This window comes from Anas acuta, chromosome 2 (genome assembly GCF_963932015.1).
Source record: "Anas acuta chromosome 2, bAnaAcu1.1, whole genome shotgun sequence".
In the NCBI taxonomy this organism is placed as follows: domain Eukaryota; kingdom Metazoa; phylum Chordata; class Aves; order Anseriformes; family Anatidae; genus Anas; species Anas acuta.
Window position 1 is genome coordinate 79,021,507 of NC_088980.1, and position 25,892 is coordinate 79,047,398.

General features: G+C 36.1%; 1 protein-coding gene across 5 annotated transcripts in view; it reads left to right on the top strand.

The window, feature by feature from the left end:
• The window catches only part of RELCH (RAB11 binding and LisH domain, coiled-coil and HEAT repeat containing), a 73,938-nt gene that overhangs the window by 22,958 nt on the left and 25,088 nt on the right, over window positions 1–25,892 (top strand). For 4 of the 5 annotated variants that reach the window (XM_068670887.1, XM_068670888.1, XM_068670885.1 and 1 more), the window contains exons 3-12: window positions 1,324–1,395; window positions 1,507–1,562; window positions 1,675–1,788; window positions 4,338–4,541; window positions 4,628–4,719; window positions 5,686–5,994; window positions 10,166–10,241; window positions 10,640–10,735; window positions 18,693–18,805; window positions 23,379–23,469. In XM_068670887.1, coding sequence (XP_068526988.1) covers window positions 1,324–1,395; window positions 1,507–1,562; window positions 1,675–1,788; window positions 4,338–4,541; window positions 4,628–4,719; window positions 5,686–5,994; window positions 10,166–10,241; window positions 10,640–10,735; window positions 18,693–18,805; window positions 23,379–23,469 — 1,223 coding nt within the window. Of the gene's footprint in view, window positions 1–1,323; window positions 1,396–1,506; window positions 1,563–1,674; window positions 1,789–4,337; window positions 4,542–4,627; window positions 4,720–5,685; window positions 5,995–10,165; window positions 10,242–10,639; window positions 10,736–10,773; window positions 10,889–18,692; window positions 18,806–23,378; window positions 23,470–25,892 lie in introns of those variants that run through there. The other variant, XM_068670889.1, reaches the window with a different exon arrangement.

Consider the following 25,892-nt stretch of genomic DNA (forward strand, 5'->3'; position numbering starts at 1 on the left):
TTAAAAGCAACTGCAACACTTCTCGTTTTGTGTGGGGAGCAAAATTGAGTAACTTAGAATAGTTTCATGTAGTTTAACACTTTGGTATAGTAGCTATTTTGTGCTTATCTTGTATATTTAATTACAAGACTCATTATATATCATAACTGTTTATTTAAGTGTAATTAAAGTAATCTGGGAATTAATGGAAAGCATGGAAATTATCTAGCAATTCCCTAAATAGGCTCCTTCAGATGCTCTAACTGGCTATTAAAAAGGCACGTACTATGTGTCTTGCAAAAGTACAAGGCTTTTATATAACTTGACACCACAGTGTAGATGTTGTTTATAATTAAAACGCATGAGATTCCAGTGCAAATAAAGCACTCCTGACCATTTTTGGAGGAAATACTGGAATGTGAGAAACTCATAATGGTAATGGAAGTGAGAGCAGGTAGAAGTGGCAGCTTTTGTATTTTGGAGTCTCGAAAATAGCCCTAAATGATTGCAAGTGTTGCATAGTCAAGACTCACCAGAAACTTTTAAGAATAATGGATCAAAGACTTTTTTTTTTGCAGGCTTCTCTGTGAATATTGAGAGAACTGCATAATTTGCTTTTTTGTCTTGTACATCTCTTTAGATTTTGAATTCCCTTCAATACATTTAATTAACTGAAATTATTATGTAATTCCTGAAAATGTATAGTAAAACAAAAAGCTTTTAAAAAGAGATGGGTTTTTAGTGAAAACATGAACTTATGTTTCTAATTCGAGGTAGTAAAATTTCAGTATAGACATTCATTTAAAAAAAAAAACACAAATACTCAATGGGACAGTACATTTATTTTAAGGTTTCAGCATTGCTACATGGAAACAGCTAACACAGTGCCACCAGCATGTATTTGCTTTTTTTAGATCTGTCCTCTGATCACCCTTGTAGTCCCCCACCCCCTGGAAATCAAAATGCTTGACAGTATCAACCGACTGTAACTGGGGAAGAAATTAAAAAACAAAACAAAACAAACAAACAAAAAAAACTTTTCCCATTAATATACAAAATTAAAAACAAACAAAACCAGAACACCCTACAGCGAGTCCTTGTCAGACAGCTTGAAATTTTCATTTAGCTAACTTAAGGCCAATGAAACTATGGAAAATGTTCACCAGTTTGCTTTCAGACCAACTCTGCTGCATGTGTTCATAAGTTCCATAAAGATTGCATGCTTTCTGTTTAATACGAACTGTATATTTTTTTTCACACCCATCCTTGCTTTTTATATTTTATTTTTTGTTTCCCTTGCCTTGGTTGGATGCCTGTGTGTGTTTAATCCAAATCCCTGTCCAGTCCTGGAATTTGAACTACGGAAAGCCAAGGAGACCATACAGGCCCTCCGAGCCAACCTGACTCAGGCTGCAGGTGGTGTACATAAACCTTTTCTTAAGTCTCTACTTTGAACAATGTAGAAGTAGCTGAGCTCATCCTCTCTGAAAGAGTAAAATTTAGTTACTTTTTTTTTTCCCTTCCCAGAAAATGAAGTTCCTTTGCAGGAACGAAAAAACTATAAATCAAGTCCTGAAATTCAGGTAGGTGGTTGGTGGTAACTGGGCTTTGCATGGACATTAATCCAGACATGCCTTCAGTAGATGGCAGGAAAGTGAACCACAGAAGTAGCGTATTGTTTTCTGTTTTTTCCAGGAGCCAATCAGACCTCTTGAGAAAAGAGCTCTAAACTTCCTAGTTAATGAATTTTTATTGAAGAATAGTTACAAGCTTACGTCAATAACATTTTCAGATGAAAATCATGATCAGGTAAGGTCTGATGGGCTTTTTTTTCCTTGTGTCCGCTTTCCGTATTCAGATCTTGTAGTAAACTCAAGTGAACTTAAGTAATGTTGAGTATTCTAAGAGTTAAGTATGCTAGCACTTTCATACATGAAGCATCACCTGAAAACACAGCATTTGCAGCAGTATATCCTCAAGAGTTTGTAGGAAGGAAACAAGAATGCTTGCTTTCTGTAAAGGAAACAAAACAAAATGGTGAAAACTATCTCAATTTGTATTTCAGTATTCAGCTTACATATCTAGAAAGTCAAATATTTGATATCAGAGCATGGCTGAGGTTGGAAGGGACCTCTGGAATTAATCTGATCCAACCCCCCTGCCAAGCAGGGTCACCTACAGCATGCTGTACAGGATCAGCAGGGTTTGGAATATCTCCAGAGAAGGAGACTCCACAGCTACCTGTTCCAGTCACCCTCGCAGTAAAGGCAACTTGCCTCCATAAGGCAACTTCCACACACAGAGATGAAGGTGTGGTGTCAGCCACGGGAGCAAAGTCGTGCTCCTGCACACCGTCACAGTGCTGCTTTCTCTAGTCCTGTGCAGGATCTCTTCTGCCCAAGATGGTCTGGGAAGGCCCTGGCCAGCTTTGAGAACAGGCCAGCCCAAGCAGGAAAAAAAAGAAGCACCTCTGCTGCCCAGCACACACATTTCCATCTGTCCTGGCCAATCTAGCTAGAGCTCATGAAGAGAAGTGTGGGACAAAGAGTGAAAACAGCTTCTTAACTGCCACCTCACGTGGTTCTCTGAACCAGCTCACCTGGGGGAAACCTTTGGTGGGAGAGAGACGATACCACGGCAGTGGATGGAGGCTGATCTTTCTCCCCTTGCCCTGTTCCACAACCACACACACAGATGTTTGAGACATGCCTCTAGGTTCTTGATTCAAGTTGCCAAGCCAAACATCAGCACTTGGAGCTGAGTCCTCGCCTCAGCAACAGGAAACTTGAAGGGTAGTGTGCCTGGCCTCCTGTTGCAGCTGCAGCATGGCCCTGCCATCCTGCAGGCTCAGGGAGGCAGCCCCTCACTGCAGGGCTTCCCTGAGCTTCACAACACCATCCTCTGGCACGTGGCCTTAAATCATACTCAGTTGATTTGTATGGGTTGATTAATTATATTAATTTTGTCATCTCCTGAGTGTATATTTATGTGTATATTTAATCACACTGTGACGCTGAATCCAGTCTTGGAGAATCTCTGTTTGATAAGGTCTTATCTTAGGTATTTCATAACAGCTGTGCTTTAATACATTTTTCTTACAATGATCATTTTTATATCTCTTTTGGGAAGGTTCTAGTTACATAATAACTCTTACTGGGTGAAGAAAGTGGTGTTATCAACACTCAGTATGTATGTAGCACAACAATGAATATTTCTAGTAGAATTAAATATTTTTCTATGCGAATTTCAATGAGTTCTCTCTCTAACTAATCCCCTAGTGTTTTTTTTCCTGCAATTTGGATCTTCATCTCTTAAGAAAATGAATTATTAAAAATACTTGCTGGATCACCCCCTTAAAAGTGGAGTTTAATAGCACTAGGTCTTCATACATATACTCGTGAGGGTACAGCCCCAAAACCAGATAAGACAAATAACTTCTCCTAGCTTTTTGCATTTTCTCAACTAGAAATGTTTTATGTTGTAAGGTTACTAACAAAGTTCTCAATTGTATAGAGTAAACATAAACATACTAAGTTAATGTGTAGCATGCACGTTGTTTTTCCTAGATTAATGTCATTTTTCCACAAAATAAGGATTATCTGTTCGAATGCATGTATATAACTAGACTATGACAAAACATAGTGAAAATTTTGAAGGGTAGAAAAAAAAATCTTAAATATGTGTATGTATTTGAAATTTAATGCCTTGAAAGCAAGCATTACAACTCCTGTGGAAAGGTATACATGCTTATACAAAGGAATGTGAAATAATCTTGTAGTAATAGAATGGTAACATGTCAATGAGAAAAGTAAAATCACGTAGTAGTGGTTTGAGATGGGAGGCCCTACTATTGTTTTCACCCATGTACAGTTAATACCATTATGTCTAGATTTCGCTGAACACGTGCGTGCTGTCAGTCATCTTCAGAGCTATTTGACTGTCTGCTTCTGGAAGACTATACCTGCACTTGTGAATAAGATGGAAACAAAATGATAGCCCTGTCAGTCTTCTACCGACTTTACTGGCTTCTGCTGGAGTTTGATCAGTGATGTATCTGAGTCTCAGAAGTATTTGCATACAGAAATAAAAAGTGTGCTGTGTGTTTTGGAAGGTTTGCTGTTGAGTACACAACCTAGAGCTGCCTTTAGTGTGAAATGCTTTATTTCATGAAATTAGATGTTTTTCTACTTTTGTGTCTTGTTATCTCTTTCAAGATTCCCTTGTTACTACAAGGAAAGGCAGCTTTGACACGACTGTTTTGCTGTTCTACAGCACGTACAGACCTACAGTTAAATGAGAAAGAAAACACATACTAAGAGAAAGTATGGTTTAGTTTGGTTTCTCTTATTCCTTTGAAGGATTTTGAACTGTGGGATGATGTAGGATTGAACATTCCAAAACCTCCTGACCTGTTACAACTCTATCGTGACTTTGGAAACCATCATGTTACTGCGAGAGACGTGGTGGATGTGTCAGTTGGTGTAGATGATGATGAATTGGAGGCTGCCACTCCTATACTTGGGAACATCCCTGTATTTGAAACAACACCACAATCAATAGAAGTAAGAGATTGTACAGAAGAGATATTTCAGCTGTTTGCATTGCTACTTTACTGTACTAAACTCTTCTATTTCTGTCTTGTATTTAGCAATGTTTAATAGTGCAAAAATTAGAAGATCAAATTAGTGTGTTAAACAGTGAGAAATGGTCTTTGATGGAACAAATCCAAAGACTTGAGAGGTATGTACTCATCAATCTGCTTGACTGGAAAGAAATGTTGAAATAACTTCTCAATGTTTTTCTAGAACAGTTATGACAACATAATTTATAACAGTAAAATTACTAGGTGTTCTTTGGAACAGGGCAGTCTTTCCTTCTAATACGTGCTATTTGATTTGAAGGAAAAAAAGAGGCTCCAAACTGAGTAGTCGCATTTTATTACCTACATCATTTAATTCTGTAATGAGCTTTGTTCTTTCAATGCAACTTCTTTATTTACCTAATTGAAAACAGAATCAGTTCTGATGTGTTTTGTATAAGTTTTCTCTTGAGTCAGCTACATTTTGCTCCTCAGTACTGCAGCACGTACAGCTTGCAAACGCTGTTAAAGGTGTTTGTTTTAATAACTTATTTCAATATAGGTATTCTTTCTACAGTGCAAGACTAGTGGAAATGACAGTATCTTTAACAAAAACAAAAAGACTTCAAATGTTTGGTCAAAACATATGGTTCTGTAAGCTATAAAATGTAATTTCTCTTAAGAGATGCATCAATGTAGGCAAGCATGTAGTTTTTCAGATACCATTTGAAAGCTGTGTGGGATGGTATGTATTAATTCCCTGCTATAGCATTTTAGGTTTTGCACCCCAGGTGGATTTCTGTCATTTGACAATGTTTCAGTGCTCAGAGTTCAGACAGAAGCATGCAGTGCGAGCTCTTCTTATTCATTTATATAATTGATTCACTTACTCTGAATGCAACATTTTTCTTATTACTAATTATTGACTAAAGAACTCTGGTAAACCGGTGCTTATTTGAAGACCTTATGTGATGCAGATTATGTCTATTAATGGAAGTTTTGAACATACTGGAGATAAAGAGGGAGCTGTTCAGTATGTTGTCCTTATTTCCTTGCTTGTCTCGTGATTCCAACAACCTTCTCATGAAAGTTACAAAAATATTTCATTGTTTGCTTTAATTTTTTAGTGAAATAGATTTCCTCAAGAATGAAAACTTTGCTGTGTCAACAGTTTATGGTGTAGCTCCCCATCCTTCTTCAAAACAAGTGCCTCTCACAGTCTCAGAGGACAATGGACGGTACTTGGATATCAAGAGCTCTGAGAATGACAATAAACATGGAAACACTGAGGAAAAAAGCCTTTCTTTATCAGCTGAAGTGGATTCAAGGACTTCTAAAGATGATACGCTAAATTCTGTGCCCCGTAAAGAAACCGAGAAACTGTCCTCTTGTGCTCCATCAACTAAAGCTGCAGTCCACTTTGATAAACCTAATAGGTTAGTGATGTTTTAACTGAAATACTTTAATTAAAAATTATTGTAAAGTGGATAGATATTTTTCTAACAGTAAAATTCTGCAGCAGGCATAGATCATTTCATGTTCTGAATACAAATGAAATACTTAGTATATACCTTTAGGGTGTACTGCTGGTATTTTCACATATTGTTCCTGATGGGTTTTAGGGAAGACAATTTTTAGCATCAACATTAAGGCTTTCTTTTCACCTCCTACTTGTTTCTAAAAGTTGCCCTGTTCCTTGCAACAACAACAGAAGAAAGTTAAAATCAATATGATGAATGAGAAAACAGGATATTTCCATTCTCCATTAAAATTTAATTTTGTAATGAAATCTCTTCTGTTCAACTTGAAGAGTGGTTGGGGAAATTTTTGCTTTTCGTATATAGATGCAGGTGCTTATTGTTGTTATTACAGTATATAAAACAACCGTATATCTTTTTATTATTATTATTATTTATTTTAATAACCAGTAAAGGTTACCAGTGACATTCTGCTTTTTGAGCTTTGAATTCTGGGCAGTTCTTCTTTACATAACTTGAATTCTTTTAATGAAAATAGAGTATTCATGTTCTTACTTGGAAGCTATGGGTTTGTGTCTGGGTGTTTGTAACAAAATCTCTCCAATATATGCAATCTTCTTAAGAATTATAGTGAAGAGAGAGAGTAAGATGTCCAGTAAGTAATAGATATGCAACTGTGTAGCTATTGGAAGTAATGTGGGCCACCCAGATACTAAGAGTATGTACAGCTGAAGGTATGTATCTGAAAATAATACCAAGCAGAAATCTACGTTTATGATACTCTGTGCAGATGGAAAATCAATACAGGCTGAAAATTGCCACTGCCTCCTGCTCTCCTCCCCACCCCACTCAAAATAGTGAGTTGCTGCCCTTGCTAGTAATTAACTTTTCATGCAAATTTTAAGTCCTGATCACCCTAGATTTACCAAACTTATCTTACTCAATCTTAGTGGATGGAGACAGTTTTTTAGTGGTATATTCTTTAGAATAAAACAGCAGTAAAGATGTCTGATTTCTGAATACTGTGGGTTAGAGTATTACTACTGATTTAGTCTATTCTAGCTGAACCTACTGGCATTTAATGGGAAAGTAAACTTCAATAATCAATATTTGTACTTGTCATACATGAATTATAAATTTGTATGCCTACTTTCATCTGTGACTTTCTGTGTGTTTTTTTGTTCAGAGTAATTGGGAGTGCCCGGAAGAATTAAGAACATGAATGGTAGATTGATGGTTTAGGGATAGTAGAGGATAGGTATCCAAATAGGGGGAGATCAATGAGAGGAAGGAACTATGAGTGTCTCCAGAGGAATCTGACATCTTTAGAAAAATAGTTTAATACTAAATAAGTAGTTAAATAAAAATAAAGTAGTTAAAACTGAAGTTTTAAAATCTGTATGCAAGTGGATTTATTTGAAAAGTAGTTGGAGAGAACCTTGAATTCACATTGAGAATGTTAACTTCAGAAGTCCACTCATATGGTGTTCACTGCAGAAGTAGGTAGTGTGTGTGTTATGTTCAGCTATTTTTGTACTGAAAGTTGTGTTTGACGTGGCATTGAAGGGTCAAAGAAGCCATATTTGATAGAGTTTTATAGATTTTTATCTATGAATTGTCTTCCTGGGTTACGAACTTGGCTTGTAACACAGTAATGTTTTATTAAGAATCAAATGCTTTCTTAAGTATTTTGAGATCTGTGGGAGAAGAAGCACTGTTCAAGTGCTGTGTGTTTATTTCCTTCAGTCTGGGGGCAGTTGTTTGTGGAAGACAATCACTACGGTTTATTCAGAGGGTATTAAAAAGCTGCAATCAATGCTAAGCCTCAGTTCTAAAAGGCAAGATTGTTACTGCAGTAGCTACAGAATGGATTCTTGGCAAAAACCTTGCTCAGATGGGAAGAAAGGCTAGAAGAGCAAGTGAGCCTGCTTTGTGTAACTGCAGTGAGAACAGATGTGTGTGCATGCCCGAAAATGAGGACGTGGAGATCCTTGGAAAAGTGCCTTGTGTAACAGATTGCAGGAGAAAGCACTAGCGGTAGCTTAAATAGACTTCACTGCATATATTTATTCAACTCATTTTAGGTGTTGGGCAATTTGATCCAAACACAAGGTGTTTTCTGTATGTAACACTCAGTCCTCATTTTTTCAATAAATTGACTCTTTTTTTCCTAGTTAATATATGGAATAGAATAGTGGTGATTGATTTTTGTATGCATCATACTCTCTTACGTTTGAATATCTTAATTACTGGCATCTATTGGTCCTTGAAAAGACTTTCCACTGACTTGTGTGCAAGAGGCCTGTGTTTGTCTTTGTTTTTGTGAGGAAAAGCCTTCAAGGATTTTACTAGATTTCATCAAGCTTTCTGGAGTGTACATAGCCAGAAGGCGTAATGGAATCCACATTGCCCAGAGCTTGCTGTTAATTAATCCCCAGAGAAATTTAGTGGCACGTTGTCACACTTAGCTTTTCAGTCTCTCCAAAATGGGGATAGAACTTTGCCCTTATTTAGGTGTTTAATTAAGGTTTCAGGCAGATAAGAATTGGACATGCTGTGGAGTGCTGAGACAAAAGACCTCCAAGGCAAAGGTTGGTTAGGGCTTTCCGAGTCTGTTAATACTGTAGTACTGCTTTGCAACACCTGCTCCCATTCTCCTAGTGTAAATAAACTGTAAAGCCTTGAGTAGAGTTTGTAAATACAGCATTCAGTAATGCTTTTGCATATTAAGGGCTAGCATATTACCAAACCAAGATCCGTTACAACTGGCTACTCTCTAGGTCTTTTAGTATTCTTTTTTTGAAGTAAACCCTTTCATTAAATCAAGTTGATCTGAATTAAACTGACCTCATTAAAATTTATAACATGTTTTAAAAAATATGTTTGTCCAAAAGAATACTTGATTTTAAGTAATAAATGTGAATTCTTAAGTATCGTATTTTGTAAATAGTCAGAAGAGGAGAAATACCCCAGTATATTTACCCAAATCCTTCTGGCTTAGTTTTAACAGTGTTAAGTAGGAACATAGCTTCTTACTGTTGGTAGTTTTTTTGTTGTTTGTTAGAAAAGAGTGGTTGATGTATTTATTATAGTGTAATATTTCAATCCAGTAAATAGAAACGTGTATGTCCATACATGTGCAATCACATGCATGTAGGTTTTTGTGCACTTAGGCTCACAAAATGGCAGTTCTAAGAGTCGAAAAGGTGAAAAACACTTTGCAAATAAGAAATAGGACTTCTTCCGTAATCCCATCTGATACAGTTAGGGGATTCAAACAGAAAATGGTGGTATACGGTCAGCTATTTTCTGTGCGTGTTCTTTTTAAGCATAGTGGATGAAGCAGTGTTTGATTAGTATCTAACTACAGGCTTCAGGTAAGGTAGAGGGAGTTTTCGTTGCTGCTGCTGCCGACACTAGCCTGTTTTATGTAATGGTCAGTCCAATAATTGCTTTCTAAGAATGCTTCTGCCAAATTATTGTCCTTGGACATGGTAGTTCTGAGGCTCTTACTGGGGTTTTATGTATATGCTTGAGGCTTTGAGTAGCTGGGCTGTGTGCTGGTGCTGCATGTGACCATGAGGTGGTACTTCTACAGACACGTGTCAAGGAGAAGGCAGCAACTCGAGTTTAGTTTTGATGCTCTCACTATCTGTCTGAAGCCAACATTTAGATTTCAGAGTGGCCGTTTAGCAGTATGGATTTAATCCTGGAGCTAATACATGACTGAGTACTCAAACGTTTTTATCCAATGTGCAGAATCAGAGCATTGAGAAAAACTGCTGTTTGCTTGATATTTTTTCCTTGGTTTTCAAAATTGCCTGCTTCCTCTTGTATTGCCAAAGCTTCCTTTTCTTTCTGCTTTGGTCCTATTTTTGTCTGTGAAGCAGTTTGAAAGAGGTTTCCTTTTTAGGAACTAAAAGTAACTTGTTAATTAGTTTATCCACTGTTGCCTTGCTGCAAACTAAAGCTCAAAGATAATTTTAAACAGCTCTGCTGTATACTTCATGCAAAACAGGCTTTTGAATGACATTTTATCTAGCTGGTTAAGCCAGAGTCAAAGGATTTGTTCCGTTACCCTTCTGATCTGTTCCTTTTTTCTTCCTCTCCCTTTTTGATGGTATTGCAGGAAATTGTCACCAGCTTTCCATCAAGCACTACTGTCCTTCTGCCGGATGTCAGCAGACAGCCGTTTGGGATCAGAGGTAAATTTTCCAGTTGGCATAAACTAGCATGTCCTTTATTCTGCATGGTAGCAATAGTTAAACTAGCAATAATTGTTTTGTTACAGGGCTTATTAATGTAAATAGATAAATTTATGTGCATGAAACCTTAAGAAATAGGGATTTTAGCTTAAGTATGATACCTAGCTGTAACTATGTAATTACTAGAAAGTTTTGAGTCTCAACGAGTGTATTCATGCTTTTGAAGTTGGCATGACAACTGCAAGACCAGAAACTAATGAGTTAGTATGTGAGCGAATGAAATATTTTTAGTTAAGTGATCAGCCTGCAGCAGTTCTTACTAGTCCTCTAAAAAGATGTTTTTCTATTCCTGTTCTTCAATTAAAAAAAAAAGTAAGTTAATATACTTGGTTTTCTAGGTATCTCGAATTGCAGACAGTGAAAAAAGTGTCATGTTAATGTTGGGACGCTGCCTGCCTCATATTGTTCCTAATGTGCTGCTTGCAAAGCGAGAGGTGAGGAACCCTGAAATTTTGCTTTTTATTTTTACCAGGATGCTTTCTTGTTCGTTTTGAAGATGTTGTCATGAAAGTCTGTTACTTGCAATCATATTCTTACTTTTGTGCATGCATCTCTGCTCCTAGAAAATGGTTTTACACCTCTGTCAGGTGAGTTCAGTAAACCTGCATGGTATCCTAATATTTCTTCCTTTGCTTAAGGCACCCATTAGCTTTCAGCAAGACTACTAAATGTTACTGTAGGTCCATTTGTTTGTGGTAGCATAAATATTTTTGTTAGAGAAGACTGTGCTGGGTATGTGTTACAAAGAATAGAGGATATAAAGTTCAAACACTACATTTGGTTTATTTTGTCTATCAATTTCAAAGAGGATTAATGTTTAGTTTCTTTTACAGCACTGTGTACTTCAAAAAGATTTTATTGTCTTTTTTGGGAAGCTCCACGTAACATCCAAGACAATGTTCATCAAAGGCACCTTTTCATAAGAAAATGACCAATCTTGCTTATACGTTTTCCTTAAACTCCTAGTGAATCTAAATAAACTTAAAATGCAATGTTTATTTTGATTGTAAATTAAGGTGGTGTTTTGCATAATAATGCACACTATAATATAGAAAAGGAAGACGATGATTGAAGATGGGAAAAAATGGTTTTGTTTTGCTATACTGTACATATTGCATGTTATCAAAAGCATGTAAAAAAAAAAAAAAAAAAAAGAAAGCAAAAATGCAGCAGTCCTATACTTAACACCAAAAGAAGAGATATAAAATTGTACAGTTTGAGTGAGTTTCAGTTCTTGCCAAGGGGACCTACAGTATAGTAGATTTAGTGCATATTGCATAAATTTATTTTAAGGCTTTGAAAACTCCTTAAGAAATTTGTACTGATCCTATAATCTAAAATTTAGTAACATGTAAGTAATTATTAGCTGTTAATATGATGAATTTGAGATACACTATATATTAAAAGTGTCAAACTTTGTAACCCCCCTCCCCCAACCCTTTTATAGTGTGTGTTTTCTTGTTGTTTTTTAACGGAAAAGATTATGTTAATAATCTTTCAAAATAATTCTGTGAATGTTCCAGGATCAGTGCTTAATTTCTGGTTTCATTATTACTCCTCTCCTTCCCTCTGCTTGGCAGTATGTGGTATTTTGGCTTATTTTCACAGCTTGTAGCATAATCCGTGTAATGCATTTAATAGTTCTGTGACTTACAGGCTATTCCCTACTTACTTTGTTTTACAATTGAAGCTAGATCTGATTACATACATTTTCATCTTAAATGAATCACCTGTTTCAATTTGATTGAAGTTCTCACAACGCAGAGTTTTGTAACTGGATCGCATGGGATGCTTAATGTCCCAAGAATTGAAATTTTCTTTAAAAATGTCTTACCTCAGTTACCACCCACTGCTGTAGCTATTGTAATGTTCCTTCAGGTGTAGTCATGGAATTTGAAGGACAATTTGGGTAGACCGTCTGTTAATATTTTTAAATATCAGCATTACGAAAACCCAAACTAGGAATTAATTAGGCTCTATTCAACAAGGTACAGCTTTGGGTCTTGTCTTAGCAGTCATATTGTTAGAGAGTCTTAGCAGAATTTTATTGACAAGTAAAATAAAAATGTATCAAAAGACCACCAATTTGAGCAAGATACTTAAAAATAATGATTACTAGTCTGCTCTGAAAATATATAACAGTGGTATTTAAGATTTTTCTCTGTCAGTGTGTAAAGCATGAGAATTAAACATCGTTTTTGTAATGAATCTCTAGTGTCCCCCCCCTCTTAGTTCCTTAAGTATCCATCACATTCATTTGGTTGCAAAATCTTAAGCTGAAATTATTGTGCTGTGTATTTTCATTTTGAAGAAAGAAGCTGTGTTTGTGGAGAATGACAGTCTCTCAATAGATAATTGTCCTTCACAAGAGATTTAGAGGCCATTTCATGAATGCTTCTCATCCTCTTCAAGTTAGTAGCAGGCTTCCTGACCTGTTAAAAAGTGGTCCATTAAATATAGTTGACATCTCAGCAACTCGTTAGTGTCAGAATGACTGACGCATTTCCAAAATTACTTATTTTATGTATTGGTGCTGCTTTAGTTGTTTCATATCTGTTAGGTGCTGATGGAAGAAGATAGGAAAGCAGGGGCAACATGGTAAGGAACGGGGTGGCTGAGGCAATAATTTTAGCTGTTTCTAATAGACCAATTCAACTGGGTAAAACAATAACACGTAATGTAGGTCTTAACAATTCCATGCATCAGCATAGTTTAATTTTATTTTCATCTCAGGTGTCTAGTTTATCATCACTACTGGAAAATACGCATGTGTTTAAATTTGTATGTGCACTCGCATACAAAGGACAGGGTGCCAGCAAATATGAACTGGAATGAAAAATAGCAAAATGTTAAAATCTTCAAAAAAAAAATCTTTGGGAATGACTATGTGTTTATCGTTTAAAACTGAAGTACATTTATTTAAACAAAATAAAAACATAATCAACCACCTTGTCTTTGACAGGAGATATACAATAAGTAGATTCCTTTGGCTAAATTTTAGTTAGAGAAAAGACACTTAAATTTTGTTTTGCAATAATAAATCAGTTCAAAACTGATTTGTCATACTTAATAAATGCAAAAATCAGTGTCTGTCTCCAATAACAGGAATAACCTTGCTTACATGTTCAACTTCCATGCTCTGCAATCTGTAGTCTATGAGCAGAGTTTGCACCAGAGTAAACTTTTTGACTTAGTATCAGGATCTTGTTACAGTTGATCTTAATCAAGAAACACTTCCCTGACTGTTGGTACCTTTCAATTCCCTGTTATTCCAGGATCAGTTTCTCTATCATGTTAGCTTTCATTAGTGTAATGCAAACTTAGCAAAATCATAATAACAGTAGCTTATTGAATGTCCTCACATTTCCCTGTGTTGGGAAACTTGAGCGTGCTAAGAAAAAAGTTCTGCTGTTATTTCTTCCGAGCTGAAGGAGAGAATGCTGAATCTGCAAGCTCTGAGTGCCGTTCTTGGCAAGAAGAGTGTAATGCTGTAGATGTGAAGTTGTTTGCAGTAGCATGTGTTAACTACACACAGACACTCACTACCAAGGCACTTTAGCCTGTGGTTGGTTTCATAGGTATCTGTCTCAGCACAGTACTGCATATCTGACCGTGGATTTTCATCTCAGTCTTATCCTTTAAAAGTCGTAAAATGCAGGCTTTGTTCAAAAATTAAAACCAATGAAAAACAACAAAAAGCACACACACACACACACACGTTCCCAGGCATGAAAGCAGTCATCCATCAGTGTATTCTAAAAGACTGCTCCTCTTTTAGGGGAGAAATAAAGGAATATAATAGGGGAGAAGAGAAACATTTAAATGATCAATTAGTTTTTTTTCTGCTACTTAGTACAACTTAGGCAGATGTAGGCTTTTACAGTTTGTGTCATGTATTAACACTACAATTAAATACTTTTTTCATTTTAAAACTAAAAGATGTCTAAATTCTGAACTTCAAATACATCCTTGCACAAGAGATTCTGTACCTGTAACTTAACTAGCACCTGCAGCTGTATCGGTTGCTTCCATCAAGATTTTGTTAGCTTTACTAATATTCAGAGGCTTTACATTACAGAAAAAAATGTATACAATTGTAATATTATGTAATATAATTTAATATAATATAATATAATATAATATAATATCAAATCTGTTATAATGTATAATATTCAATCACAACTTAAACATTGACTAGCAGAGGAGAATAAAAGGAGCACGTTCATGAGATCTATCGTAATGTCTTCCTGGTTTATTATGTTTACAACTCCTTGCCATGTTGTTAATTTTAATATTTTAAATAACAAAGAAGATGACTATGCCGAGCTATTGAAGTAACCAATCTTGGCACTTAACACTGATTTCATTTGTTCTCTGAGACGATGGTTTTACTGATGAACACGTCAACAAAAAGACGTGAATAGTGAGAGAAACTCAGTTGTGCAAGACTTGTCAGAACATTGAACAAAAGTCTTGTAAATGGGCAACAACACTGATAGGAAAATACCATGCTACCTTTCAAGAAAGTTGCCAGCAAAATAAACGAATGTTTGCTCTAATGTGTGTAAAAATATGTATATATATATATAAACATGTAGGAGGAACTGTTTTACATCTAGTTGAGGTAATACCAGTTCCTGTTAAAAAGCCACCTGCTTTTCACCATAATGAAGTGCTGCTTCATATGCCTATGTAAATGTTATTATTGAGAACTTCAGTCAGCTCAAATAGCGAATCCTTTTCAAAGATCGCAGAATATGTTGTTATAAGTTAGGGAGAAGCTGTGCAAAGGTTCTGTGGTATATTTCATGCTGTAGAAAAAAATGTGATTTTTTTTTCTTTGGGGAGACCTAAAGGGAGAGTTACCCAGAAGCAAAACAAAAAGCTGGGCGGTTTCAGTTCTGTGCAGTGTGCTAGGTCAGCTTTGTGGTCTTGTCCGTGGGTTACCTGTGTGTGGCTCATTTCACAGTAAAAACAAATTAACTTTTTTTCCCTCTCCCTTCTACAATTGGACATCTCTCAAATACAAACTGCTCCAGAAAGAAACTTACTTTTTCAGTAGTAGAGGTGAGACCTCCAGTATGATGTGATTTATTTCTGAACTCGCTCATCAAATCACAAGCGTCGAGAATATGATAGCAGTCTGCTTGCCCTCTAATGAGAAAACCATGCGAGTCACTCCTTCTGGTATCATTTGCTGGCTGCAGTAGAAACTAATCACAGTTTTCTGAAGTCAGAGGCAAAAGGGAAAGGCGACTGTGGGGCATGTACAGGATGTTTAGGAAAGATCCAAAGTGAAATAGAGAAGAACATTAAGAATAGAGAAGAATTAAAAAGAACATTTTTAATTTTAAGTTCTTAACATCGAAGTGTCAGCACAAGTGGTATTCCTTCCCAAGGAAGGCAGAATGTTTCAATTGGCACTGGAAGTCCTCTCCTTGATTAGCCAAATGCCAATTTTGTTCTGTGTTATTGGAAAATGTGCAGTTTTCTACAGCGTTCCTCTGCTGGCTTTTTTGAGAATGAGAAATCTGGGATTTATCTAAGGCATGTCCTTTATCAGCAAAAAGGAATGAACTTGAACCTGCCTGTAAGTTGGTGTTGTACAGCTGAGTTCTTAACCATCTTGAATATTCAGACAAGAATCTGTCCCTTCTTAAATCTTCAGAAGACCTCACTTGACGTGTTCTGTCCATCAATGAGAGCAGTTTTTTGTTCTTCTTTAGAGAAAGACTCTTTCATCTCCAGTTTTACCTTCCCTTCTCTGAAGTCTGTAGGGAACACGCACAACACTGTTCAAGACTTTTCACTCTTTCTCCACTCCCCTTAATAGAAGGAACTGTAGCAGCACTGGTGCAGCGATGCAGAGAACGCTCTCTTCTCCCATAGTATGCATGAAAGAATGACCAATGGACAAGAAAATACAGCTAATTCCATCAGCTGTAATAACCAGCTTTCTGCAAGGTAAAGAATTAGCCTTGTATCTGCCCCATATCAGTGGTTTTAGGTAATTCATCAACAGCTGTCTAGGTGAATATCCAGAGGTGTTTTCCTTTCATACAGACTCAGATGGAAAAAAAAAAAACAAAAAACACTTTATTAACTTATTTTAATTTGAAAGGAAGCTTTAAAAAAAGCCCTCATGGCACTGATTTGAAATACAGTAGTTCTGGGTGAGCAATTGAGACTCTTGAGTAGGTACTCAGACATAGTAGGAAAGTGGAGTCAGTGTAATGATTTCAACAGATGAAACAAAACCTCCTTAAAACTATGTGTCCCGTTTCACAGAAGATATATATATGTTAATAATCTTTATAAGAATCCTTAAGAATATTTGCAAAGCTATTAGGATGATTTGAACTTAGAGTAGCCTTCAGAAAGTTGTGCCTCAGAATAGTAGTGTGGTTTATTTTTTGGTAAAAATGTTTTTCCATGATCTGTAATCATTGTGGTGAAGTTAGTGATTTTGTATATACAAAATGCAATTGGATTTATTTTTTGAAAGATCTTACCTTAATGTATCAGTATTGGTATTTAGAGTGGCATTCTTATTGTAATTTTTTTTTTTAGAATCTTTTTGAGTTAAAACAGTGTTTACAGTAGAGAAAATGCTTCTGTGATGTACAAAACAAGAATAAATAAGTTAAGTCCCATCCCTTCTTAGAATTTCAAATAGGAGCAAAAAATGAAAATTAAAGATAAAAAGAATAACATACAAAGTGCAAATTCCAGAGGGAATGGAGGTTTCAAATGAAGAAAGTTTAGCTCTTTGTGCAATAACATTTGTAGAATTTCTCTTTAATACGTTTTCACATTTTTTTACATTGTGCTAAAATCACAGAAAAGCAAAACCAAAAATTGGTTCATATTAAAATGTTGAGAAATAGAAGTGTCCAGTTGTTCAAATCGAGTTTTCATTTCTCCTTCTGTACTTCCAGATTTTTGAAGTGGTTGGTGAGATATTTCTGTATGCACTCATCTGTCTCATTGTAATTTTCCTAATCCATACTTTTGATAGGTTAAATATTGCTAAAGTGACTCGCAGTACATTGAAATACGGTTTAGGACCTGTTTTGGCCATCTTAAGGGGGGAAAAGAGCATGTTGAGTGGACTATATTTTTAAATGAAAACAAGAACTATCAAGAGTAGACTAGTTTAGGCGATGCTCTAAAACAGCATTTTTCTTTGCTTATAATAAACATAGCTCTGGCTATTCAGGATAATCAAATTTGAGCTTATTTAATCAGCTTACTTCTCAAGAACATCAAGAATAGTTCACTTTGAATGTCTGCAAGTGGAATTTGGCACCTTCCTGCAAAGATGTTAGAGAGAACTACATTTTTTTCTAGGTTTTGTACAATCTTTCCTGGTAATTTGAAAAGTGTTTTGCCAGTGTCATCTGCTTGTTTGTCACTGCTTATTCATTTGCAAAGAGCTTTTCTGTTGAAATTGGCTCCCAAGTGTGGGCAGGGTGGGAGAGGCAGTCTCCTGGCTACTAGCCTGTGTTTTCTCTGCAGACACCTTGGTCTGTCTTGCTTTTATCCCCCCAAACTCCCATTGTGATATTTCTGTCCATATATTATTAAAATCAACTGGAAATTGTGCGGTTTCCAAGTTGGGTTGGAGTAAAGGCTCCTATTATCAGGGTCAAGGAAAGGGACTTCCAGTCCATGTTTTACAAACATTTGTTTCTTCTGGGAATGAATACCATTACGGTTTTAAGGCATATAGATAAGAAAATCTTTGCTTCTGTGAACAATCTTGTATTTTCTCTTAGTTAATGTTTGATATGGTATTTTCTTGGTAGTTTGTTCATTAAGGAAAACAAATTGTTCTAAAGATAAAATTCAGGCTGAGATACTGCCTATTTATTGAAAAAAAAATCTTTTAAGAAACCATGTCATTCTCAATCAACACAAAATAGAAGGTATTTGCAGTCACCTTTACCAGTGTATGTTCCATGATGCTTCTTCAAATCTGTGCATGAAAATGTTGTGTGTGCTTCATTGGACATTTTATCTCTGACTCTGCAGGTTGGTCCATAGATGTCTGTGGAGTTCTCTTAGTTTCTTAGGTAGCAGAAAAAATACAGACCATTTATGTCCTGTAACTCTGGTTGCAAGTGACCTGCATATGTTAGTTGTAATTTTTGTAGAGCTTTTTATCATCTGTACCGGTTGTCCCCTAATCTTTCCTAGCAGGAAAATAATTCTAATTTTCTTAGGCCTTCACTTTTCTCGGGTCACTTTTGTAAGAAGTCAAGGCTAAAACATCTGTAACTTTTTTATATTACGTGACTAGATTTATCTTCTTAGTTTCTTTTTCCGTTAAGAAAATTTGCCAAAAGCATTTTTACTTTGTTTGGTTTTCCCCTACTTGCAACTTTTTAGGAACTGATCCCACTCATCCTGTGTACGGCCTGCCTCCATCCTGAACCCAAAGAGAGAGATCAGCTTCTACACATCCTGTTCAATTTGATCAAACGGCCAGATGATGAGCAAAGGTGTGTTTGCGTTCGTGTCTTGCCGGACGAGAAAGAACATTTTTTCTTTGTCAAAGAAGCTGAACTAATAGAAATTGGATATTACTAGATGATTTTAAGCAAGTTTCACTGAAGCTGATATTTTGTTGGTACAATGGTGACAAATTTGTGTGGACTTTGGGGCTTTCCATTTCTATAACCTGTACTTTCTAGTTACTGAAATGCAAGAATGTGCTTGGTTAGCTGCAGTGTAGCATTTCAGTCCCTTTCTCCCTTAAGGATGTACTGGGATGTTCTGTAAAAATAAACTTTAGGATCCTGCTTCTTAATTTAGCATCCTACTTCTTAGAGATCCTACTTCTTAGTAGTGGTAGATAGAGGAATCAAAGCAGCTTTTTTAAACTCCTCTCTTAGTGCATTTTAGTTTCCCATATGTTTGTGAGCTAAAATACCATGTTTATTTAGCATGGGAAAATAGTTGGAGGAAAATAGTACTCTTTTTGTTTGTGGTTCAGTACTATGGTAGTAATAAAAATTCAGAAGACTGAAGCAAATTATTTAATTTTGACAAGTATTAAGAGCTTTGTTTTATTTTAGTTAAGACTTTGTAACAAAATATTTTTTTTAATTTTACAAATTAATTCTTTTTTAGTAGTCAGTGTCTGACTTTGTACCCATCTGGGTAAGATTAAGGTCCTTAAGGTTGAAAGTCTGTATCCTAGCTGGTATGTTTTCTTTAATTATGGAAAGTTTTTTCATATTTGGTGATTTGTAGCTCTTCCATTATTTTATTCAGAGTTACTGTAAAGCATTTGTATCTGTTGCTTCTCTATTCTGTCTTCAGACAAAATAGGCTTCAATGAAATAAGCCAAACATGTTTCTTTTGAGAATCTCTGAAACCCAAGTGTTCTGGTGTCTTTTAAAATTGTTCCCATGTTAAAATATAGTGATGATGTGTAATTGAAAGAGATGGCTTGGAGACTAAAACAAACAGACACAAAAGTATAAATAAATAAGTTAACTTGTAGTATAGTGGCACCACACACATTGAAATGACGTAAAGAAGCAGTCCTTGTTCTACTTCAGGTCCATCAGGAAATTGCTTCTGAAAAGTGTACAGTTCTCTAAAATGTTTTCAGTGTCCCATGCATATTGTGAAGCTAAAACTGTGCTGTGATTGAGGGGGGGCAGGAAGCTGCATCTCACTTCTAGTCCCTTGTAGTTGATTTGTCACTAGGTCAGTGGCCTATCAAGTTGATTTTTCATACACCTGTTTAGCTGCTGTTGGGTATGTCATTTCCAGCAGCTAAGAAGGAAGAAAATCCAACTTGCTTTTTCCTTAAATTTGTTCATTCTTTGCTGTGAAATATCATTTTCAGATATAAATTTCTAACTTGTTTTCATAATAAATTTGGGAAGAGTATTCTGCTATATTCGCTGGACAGCAGAGGGGTACATGCCATGTATGCATGATTTATTTACACACAAGTAAGTTGTAGTCAATTTTCACGTCACCACAGCACCTTACTGAAGAATAATCTCCATCAAAGAAAAGATTCTGAATAAAAATTGGGAAATACATTTTCAGAGCTTGTTTCAGTTGGTAATTTTTTATATCCCATTTTTATGGAAGTATATTATTAATGCTTGCTTTCTATCTAAGTAAGTTTAAATAATGTTTTAGCAGTCTTGCGTACTATCAAGTGAGCAAAGACATTCAGGTTTAATCACCAGGACGATGATGTTAATTAGCTCTTATGTTACTCAGTCACCTGCTGCTATGCTGTACAGGCCTACATTATACATTAAAGTAGCAGATGATAAGTTGACTTTTTTAGTTTGTTAAATGTAGGAGACTGAAATATGGCATTGCATTTTTACTGAGCAACCCATTAAAATAAACGTGCTGCTTACTATAAATATTTGACCTTGTAAAGTATGCTAACAGTTAGTCAGAAAGCTTGTGTTGTCCTTGCCCCTGTAAAAGGCATTTTGGTGCTTGCAGACATAGCATATCACCGTAGTCTTGTACATTTGTAATATTTAACAAGCCCACTTTTATCCTCAAGGCTCTGCTCATTAATTTACTGTTTGGCTTTTCCAAATGTGTATCAAATTCTCTTCTGCAAGCAAATACGTGTTAGCTTTACTTGAACTGCTTTTTGGACAATTATGTCATTTTTGGAAGCCAGGGAGCCATGAAGAAAGTAGTTTATTGTTGGGGTCTTTTAGGACAAGGTTAAAACATAGATTGAAATGTAAACTCTTGAGAAGATCTCCAAGCATAATATACGTAGAAACAGCTCTCTTACTGAAGAAAAATTAAAATACATTACAGTTAGTGGGACTAGTATGAGTTTTCTTGGGTCATATGATGCCACTTCATGCAGAATTCATGTAATTTGTTGACATTTGATGGAAAGCTCTTGTAAGCAAGTTTTTAGTGTAAACCTCAGGTGTAACAAAAGACTCTGAACTGTGTATTATAAGACCAAATTGTTAACCAGTGCATGCAGCCACTTTCTAAAACCTCTGGGAAGAGCTAAGAAGTGTTAAGCTGTGCTCTTAACTCTTGCCATGTTCCTTGAGTCTGATTCTTGATTTCACTTTGGTTTTTGTACTGATGAAGCTGAGTAGTACTGATTGGCTTTATGTTCCTGTCTAGAGGATCATAAGCACGTAAGCTGAAGAGAGATGTTTGTGGAAAGCCTTCTCAACATCTTGTTAACAAAAGAGAGCATCTGGACAATAAGTAGAAATACATTTTGCCCCATATCTAGTCTAGACAGCAACTTTTGGAAGAGTTCAGTGTTAAAGTATTTTGCTTCAGTAATTTGTCATTGAGTTCCTTTCAACCTTTCCTTTCCCTGAAATACCAACTGTTGTCACACACTTGAAGGATGATTATACTAAAATATGTCAAACATTATTTTTGAATAGTTTTGCAATATCTGAAAGTTCCCAACTTTATCACCAAGGCAAAAGGGAAGAATTTTGACATTTCATTAAAGTTTTTCGAGGTTTAGTTTAAAATAAAATATAGTTTATTTCCCTTTGTCTGATGCGGTAGATTTCACATGAGTACTGTATCCTGCAATTTGCTGTTAATATATTAAGAAAGTATGCTCTGTTGCCCAATTCTGTGATTAGGTGCAGTGTGTAGGTCAGGAACCAGGCAGGTATTTGAATTTCTCTTGTTTGTTGTAGAACTTGGAATTGCCACAGTCTTTTGTCTCCATATTGCTAGCACAACATCAGCTTTTGATTGCTCGAGTTTTATCTAATCGTTATGTTTTTGTTTTTCCCCCAAGCCTTTTACCTTGATCAAAGGTCTAGTTCACTGTACGTGGTAGAGAAACTAAAAAATTATTTAAAAAAAAAAAAAATAAGCTTGTGTTGTTTGACCTAAAGCATGCTAGGGAAAAAATCTTTTAGGTAGACTATTTCTCCTTGTAAATATTCTGAAAATGAACGCATCTCTTTTTGATGGAGGAGTATGTTGCATTACTGGTTAAGAAATAATCAGCAGAATCTCTGCCTTTCAACCTTAAGGGCATACTGTTAGCTGCAGTAAATGTTCAGGAGTTCAGACATGGCACTGAAATGGTATCAGATTAATTCTGTCTTGCCTTCTGCAAAGTATTAATGAACAAATTCAGTAGTATTCTAATCTGACTGTAAAGGTGATAAAGGTGTAAAGGTGACTGTCTCAAGTTTAAGTTAAATTTTACTTCTTTATCTACAGTAGAACCTCATTTTGTGTATAGCTGTTTTTGAGGAAGGTGGTTCCTCAAATGTCTGAAATGTAGGTACGATGAGGGATTTCTGACCTCACACAGTTCCTGAAGTTACTCACCCAGCTGATTGCATGGATTGGTCAAAAGGTCATTTGTATTTTAAGTTTTTTTGGATCCTAATAGTAAATAATAATCATTTAGGAATTAGCATTTCTAAATCTCCTAAATTGTTTTTGTTGTGTTTTTTTAGCAAGAATATAAATAGAAATCATATATACTACTGATTGATTGTGTCCTTTCCATACTGGGCTTTTGAAGATTTCTGACAAGAGTAAAGTCCAGTATTTTGGGAGAGATGACAGTAACTTGCATATTAGAATGTTGCAAGACCATTTCGTGAAAGAATGAAATGACTTTGAACAAAGGTCATTCAAACCAGCAGATGCTTCTAAATAAAAGCAGTAGGTAGTGTTAATAAACTTAGATCTTGTTATTGCATGGTGAATCATGGTATTCAGAATTAAGACTTGTATCAGAGATTTAGTCAGATATTCCTGATCTCAAACATTAGGAAATGAGTGCTCAGGGGTTTCCCAGTCAGAGATTTTCAGGCTCTGGTCCTTTGCGTTTTGGATCTACTAGTTTCTTGAAAAGGCATATTAAGTAGAAAACAATATAATGGCTTTCAGTCTAAGATTTAGCCTTTCAGTCAGTGCATATGGAGTGAGATTTTGACTGTAGATAATTACCTGTTGCCCGACTATACCCGTTTTTCCTAACCTAAAGAATTAGGACGTCTCATGTTATAGAGCTTCTCTTTATAAACAGATTAAGTTTTTTAAACTTATGTTTTCAGACAGATGATACTGACCGGTTGTGTGGCGTTTGCCCGACATGTTGGACCAACACGTGTAGAAGCTGAGCTTTTACCGCAGTGTTGGGAACAGGTAATGCTTATTTTGTGCTTTACACTAGTAAGTTAGTTACAACTTCATAAATGTTGGGTTTTATTTGTTGAAGGGGAGGTTGTTTTAGTTTTGTTTTTCAATAAATGTCTGTTCAAGGAATTTTTCAGAGATGTATTTGGATGGTCTTTGTCATCATTATGTATACCTTTATGTAACATGGAAAAGAATTCAGAAGCAGAAAATTTGATCAAGTATATCTGGAGATTCTAGGTATCTGTACATCACGGACCTGCATGTTATATAGAAGTGCAGATAGGCACACCTTCATCAGCAGTGCTGTCTAACCTATTGCCAAGTGGGTGTGTTTATAAATTTCAAACAGTCATTTCCAGACTGTTGGAAATCCATTTGCATTCAAAGATATAACCTGATGACTTTTACATTGTAATTAATAAGTCCTTGGAGCAGTATCCACGCTTCAGCTAGTTTAAATTCTTCAACAGGAAATTAAAGATTAATGTAGTCAGGAGTATAGATGGCTTACACCTCCAAAACAAGCCTGAAGCTTACAATGTGACTTCTAGAATCACAATGACCTTTTCTACAGATAGTCTGAATTAACAGAAAGAACCAAACAACCAAACTGAACGATCTTTCTGAGACACAGAAACAGAGCAAGATGAGTCCGGGTGAAAATCTTTATTTTTTCTACCATTAGGAAGGAAAGAGATTTCATCACCTAAAAGACAGTGAATAATTAAGCTATGACAAGAGTTGTAATGCTTGTTTTGATGGCCCCGTCTTTCTGGTCTGATAATTGTCTCCTGTTTCTCCACATGCATAACTCAGCCATCTCTGTTTCACAATGAAGTCCAATCTTTAATTGCCTTAACGCTTTCTGACGGTGCAAGTGCATATTAGATGTAGCATTTGTGCTTATGTGTATGACTAATTTATCCGTTGATTAAAGGAAAGACCCACAGCAGTTAAACTCAAACCTTGTTTTGTTTTCTTAGTCCTTCTCATGAAAGTTAAGCAGTGTTAATAGGAACCAGTCTCACTTCAATAAGAGCCCATCTTCATCGTTCCAGTTTCCTGATAATTGCTGATGCACTAGACAAACCAGTCCAACTGTGACAGTGCAGCGTATCAGGCTGCCAAGCCATATGACATCATGCATTTATCTCATGCAGTTTGCCAGACTTTGTTTGCAGTACTGAGCCCAGGTCAGCATTTTCTCCAGCAACATACTAGCTGAATCTCACTGTCACAAAAATGATTTTGTAGAAAGAACTCAAAAGTACCCATACTGTATGATTTTCTACCTTCTCCTAGTAGATGCCCCTAATCCCTTAATCATGAAGGGGTTAATGTAGTTGGGCTCCAACCAAAATGTATTTACAGATGCAAAGGACTGGGCTTTCGGAACAATCAGAAGTTTTATCTGCATACTCTGGATCTCAGGCTAGTCTTTGCAATGTTTCTACCTGCTGTTCACAGCTCTACATGTAGAATTTTCTGGCTTGCTCATCTGAGTTTAGACTAAGGCTCTGTGGATGCTAAAAGTTCCCTAACAGCTAGTGACCAATTAACTGGTTTCCAAAAAATGTAGTACTACTAATTAAAGACAAAAGAAAAGAAATTATAATCCATTTACAGTTACATTTACATTGTCATGGACTAGCAATATTCCCTGAACAAGCATTAGAGAAACTTGAGTCTTTTTCTTTTTTCCTTTCCAGTATGTCAGTATATCTTTGCAGTAACAGGGGCAATATTTATATTGCCTTGCCACTCTGCCTAAACCAGATGCAATGAGTATTTGCAATTTCCTTCAAGCAGGCAGAGGTTGAGGAAGTGTGGTAATATGTCTATTACCAGTATGGACTTTGTGTTTAGAAAGTTGCCACATAAAACTAATGGTATCTTTGGATTAAGTATTAAAAGCAGCCTGATGCAGGGCCATAGTGTTTGTCATCTATGAAATCTAAATCTCCATGCTTGCAAAATATTACAGGTGCCCTGTTGGTGTATGAATGCAAAAAAAAAAAATAATAAAAAATTATCGAAGACACTCAAGAAATTCTTTCATGCTTGATGGTTCTGTTTGCTTCACATGCATGATATATGTTCAGAGATTTCCCTTCCCAAGATGAAACAAACCCACCTCTCTCAGCTTCCCCCATATATGAGATGCTCCTATCTCTTAATTGTCTTATCTTTCTGCTGGACTTGCTAAAATGTCCATGTCTCTCTCGCTGGGGAGCCCAGAACTGTACACAGCACTCTAGATTTGGTATCACCAGTGCTGAGGAGAGAAGAAGAACCATTTTCCTTACCTACCCGTTATGGTCATCCTACTGCTGCCCAGAATACCCTATACCTTCTTGGCTGTGATGGTGTGTTGTGAGCTCAGCTTGGGATCCACCAGGCCCTCTGGGTCACTCTGCTGAGCAGCTCTC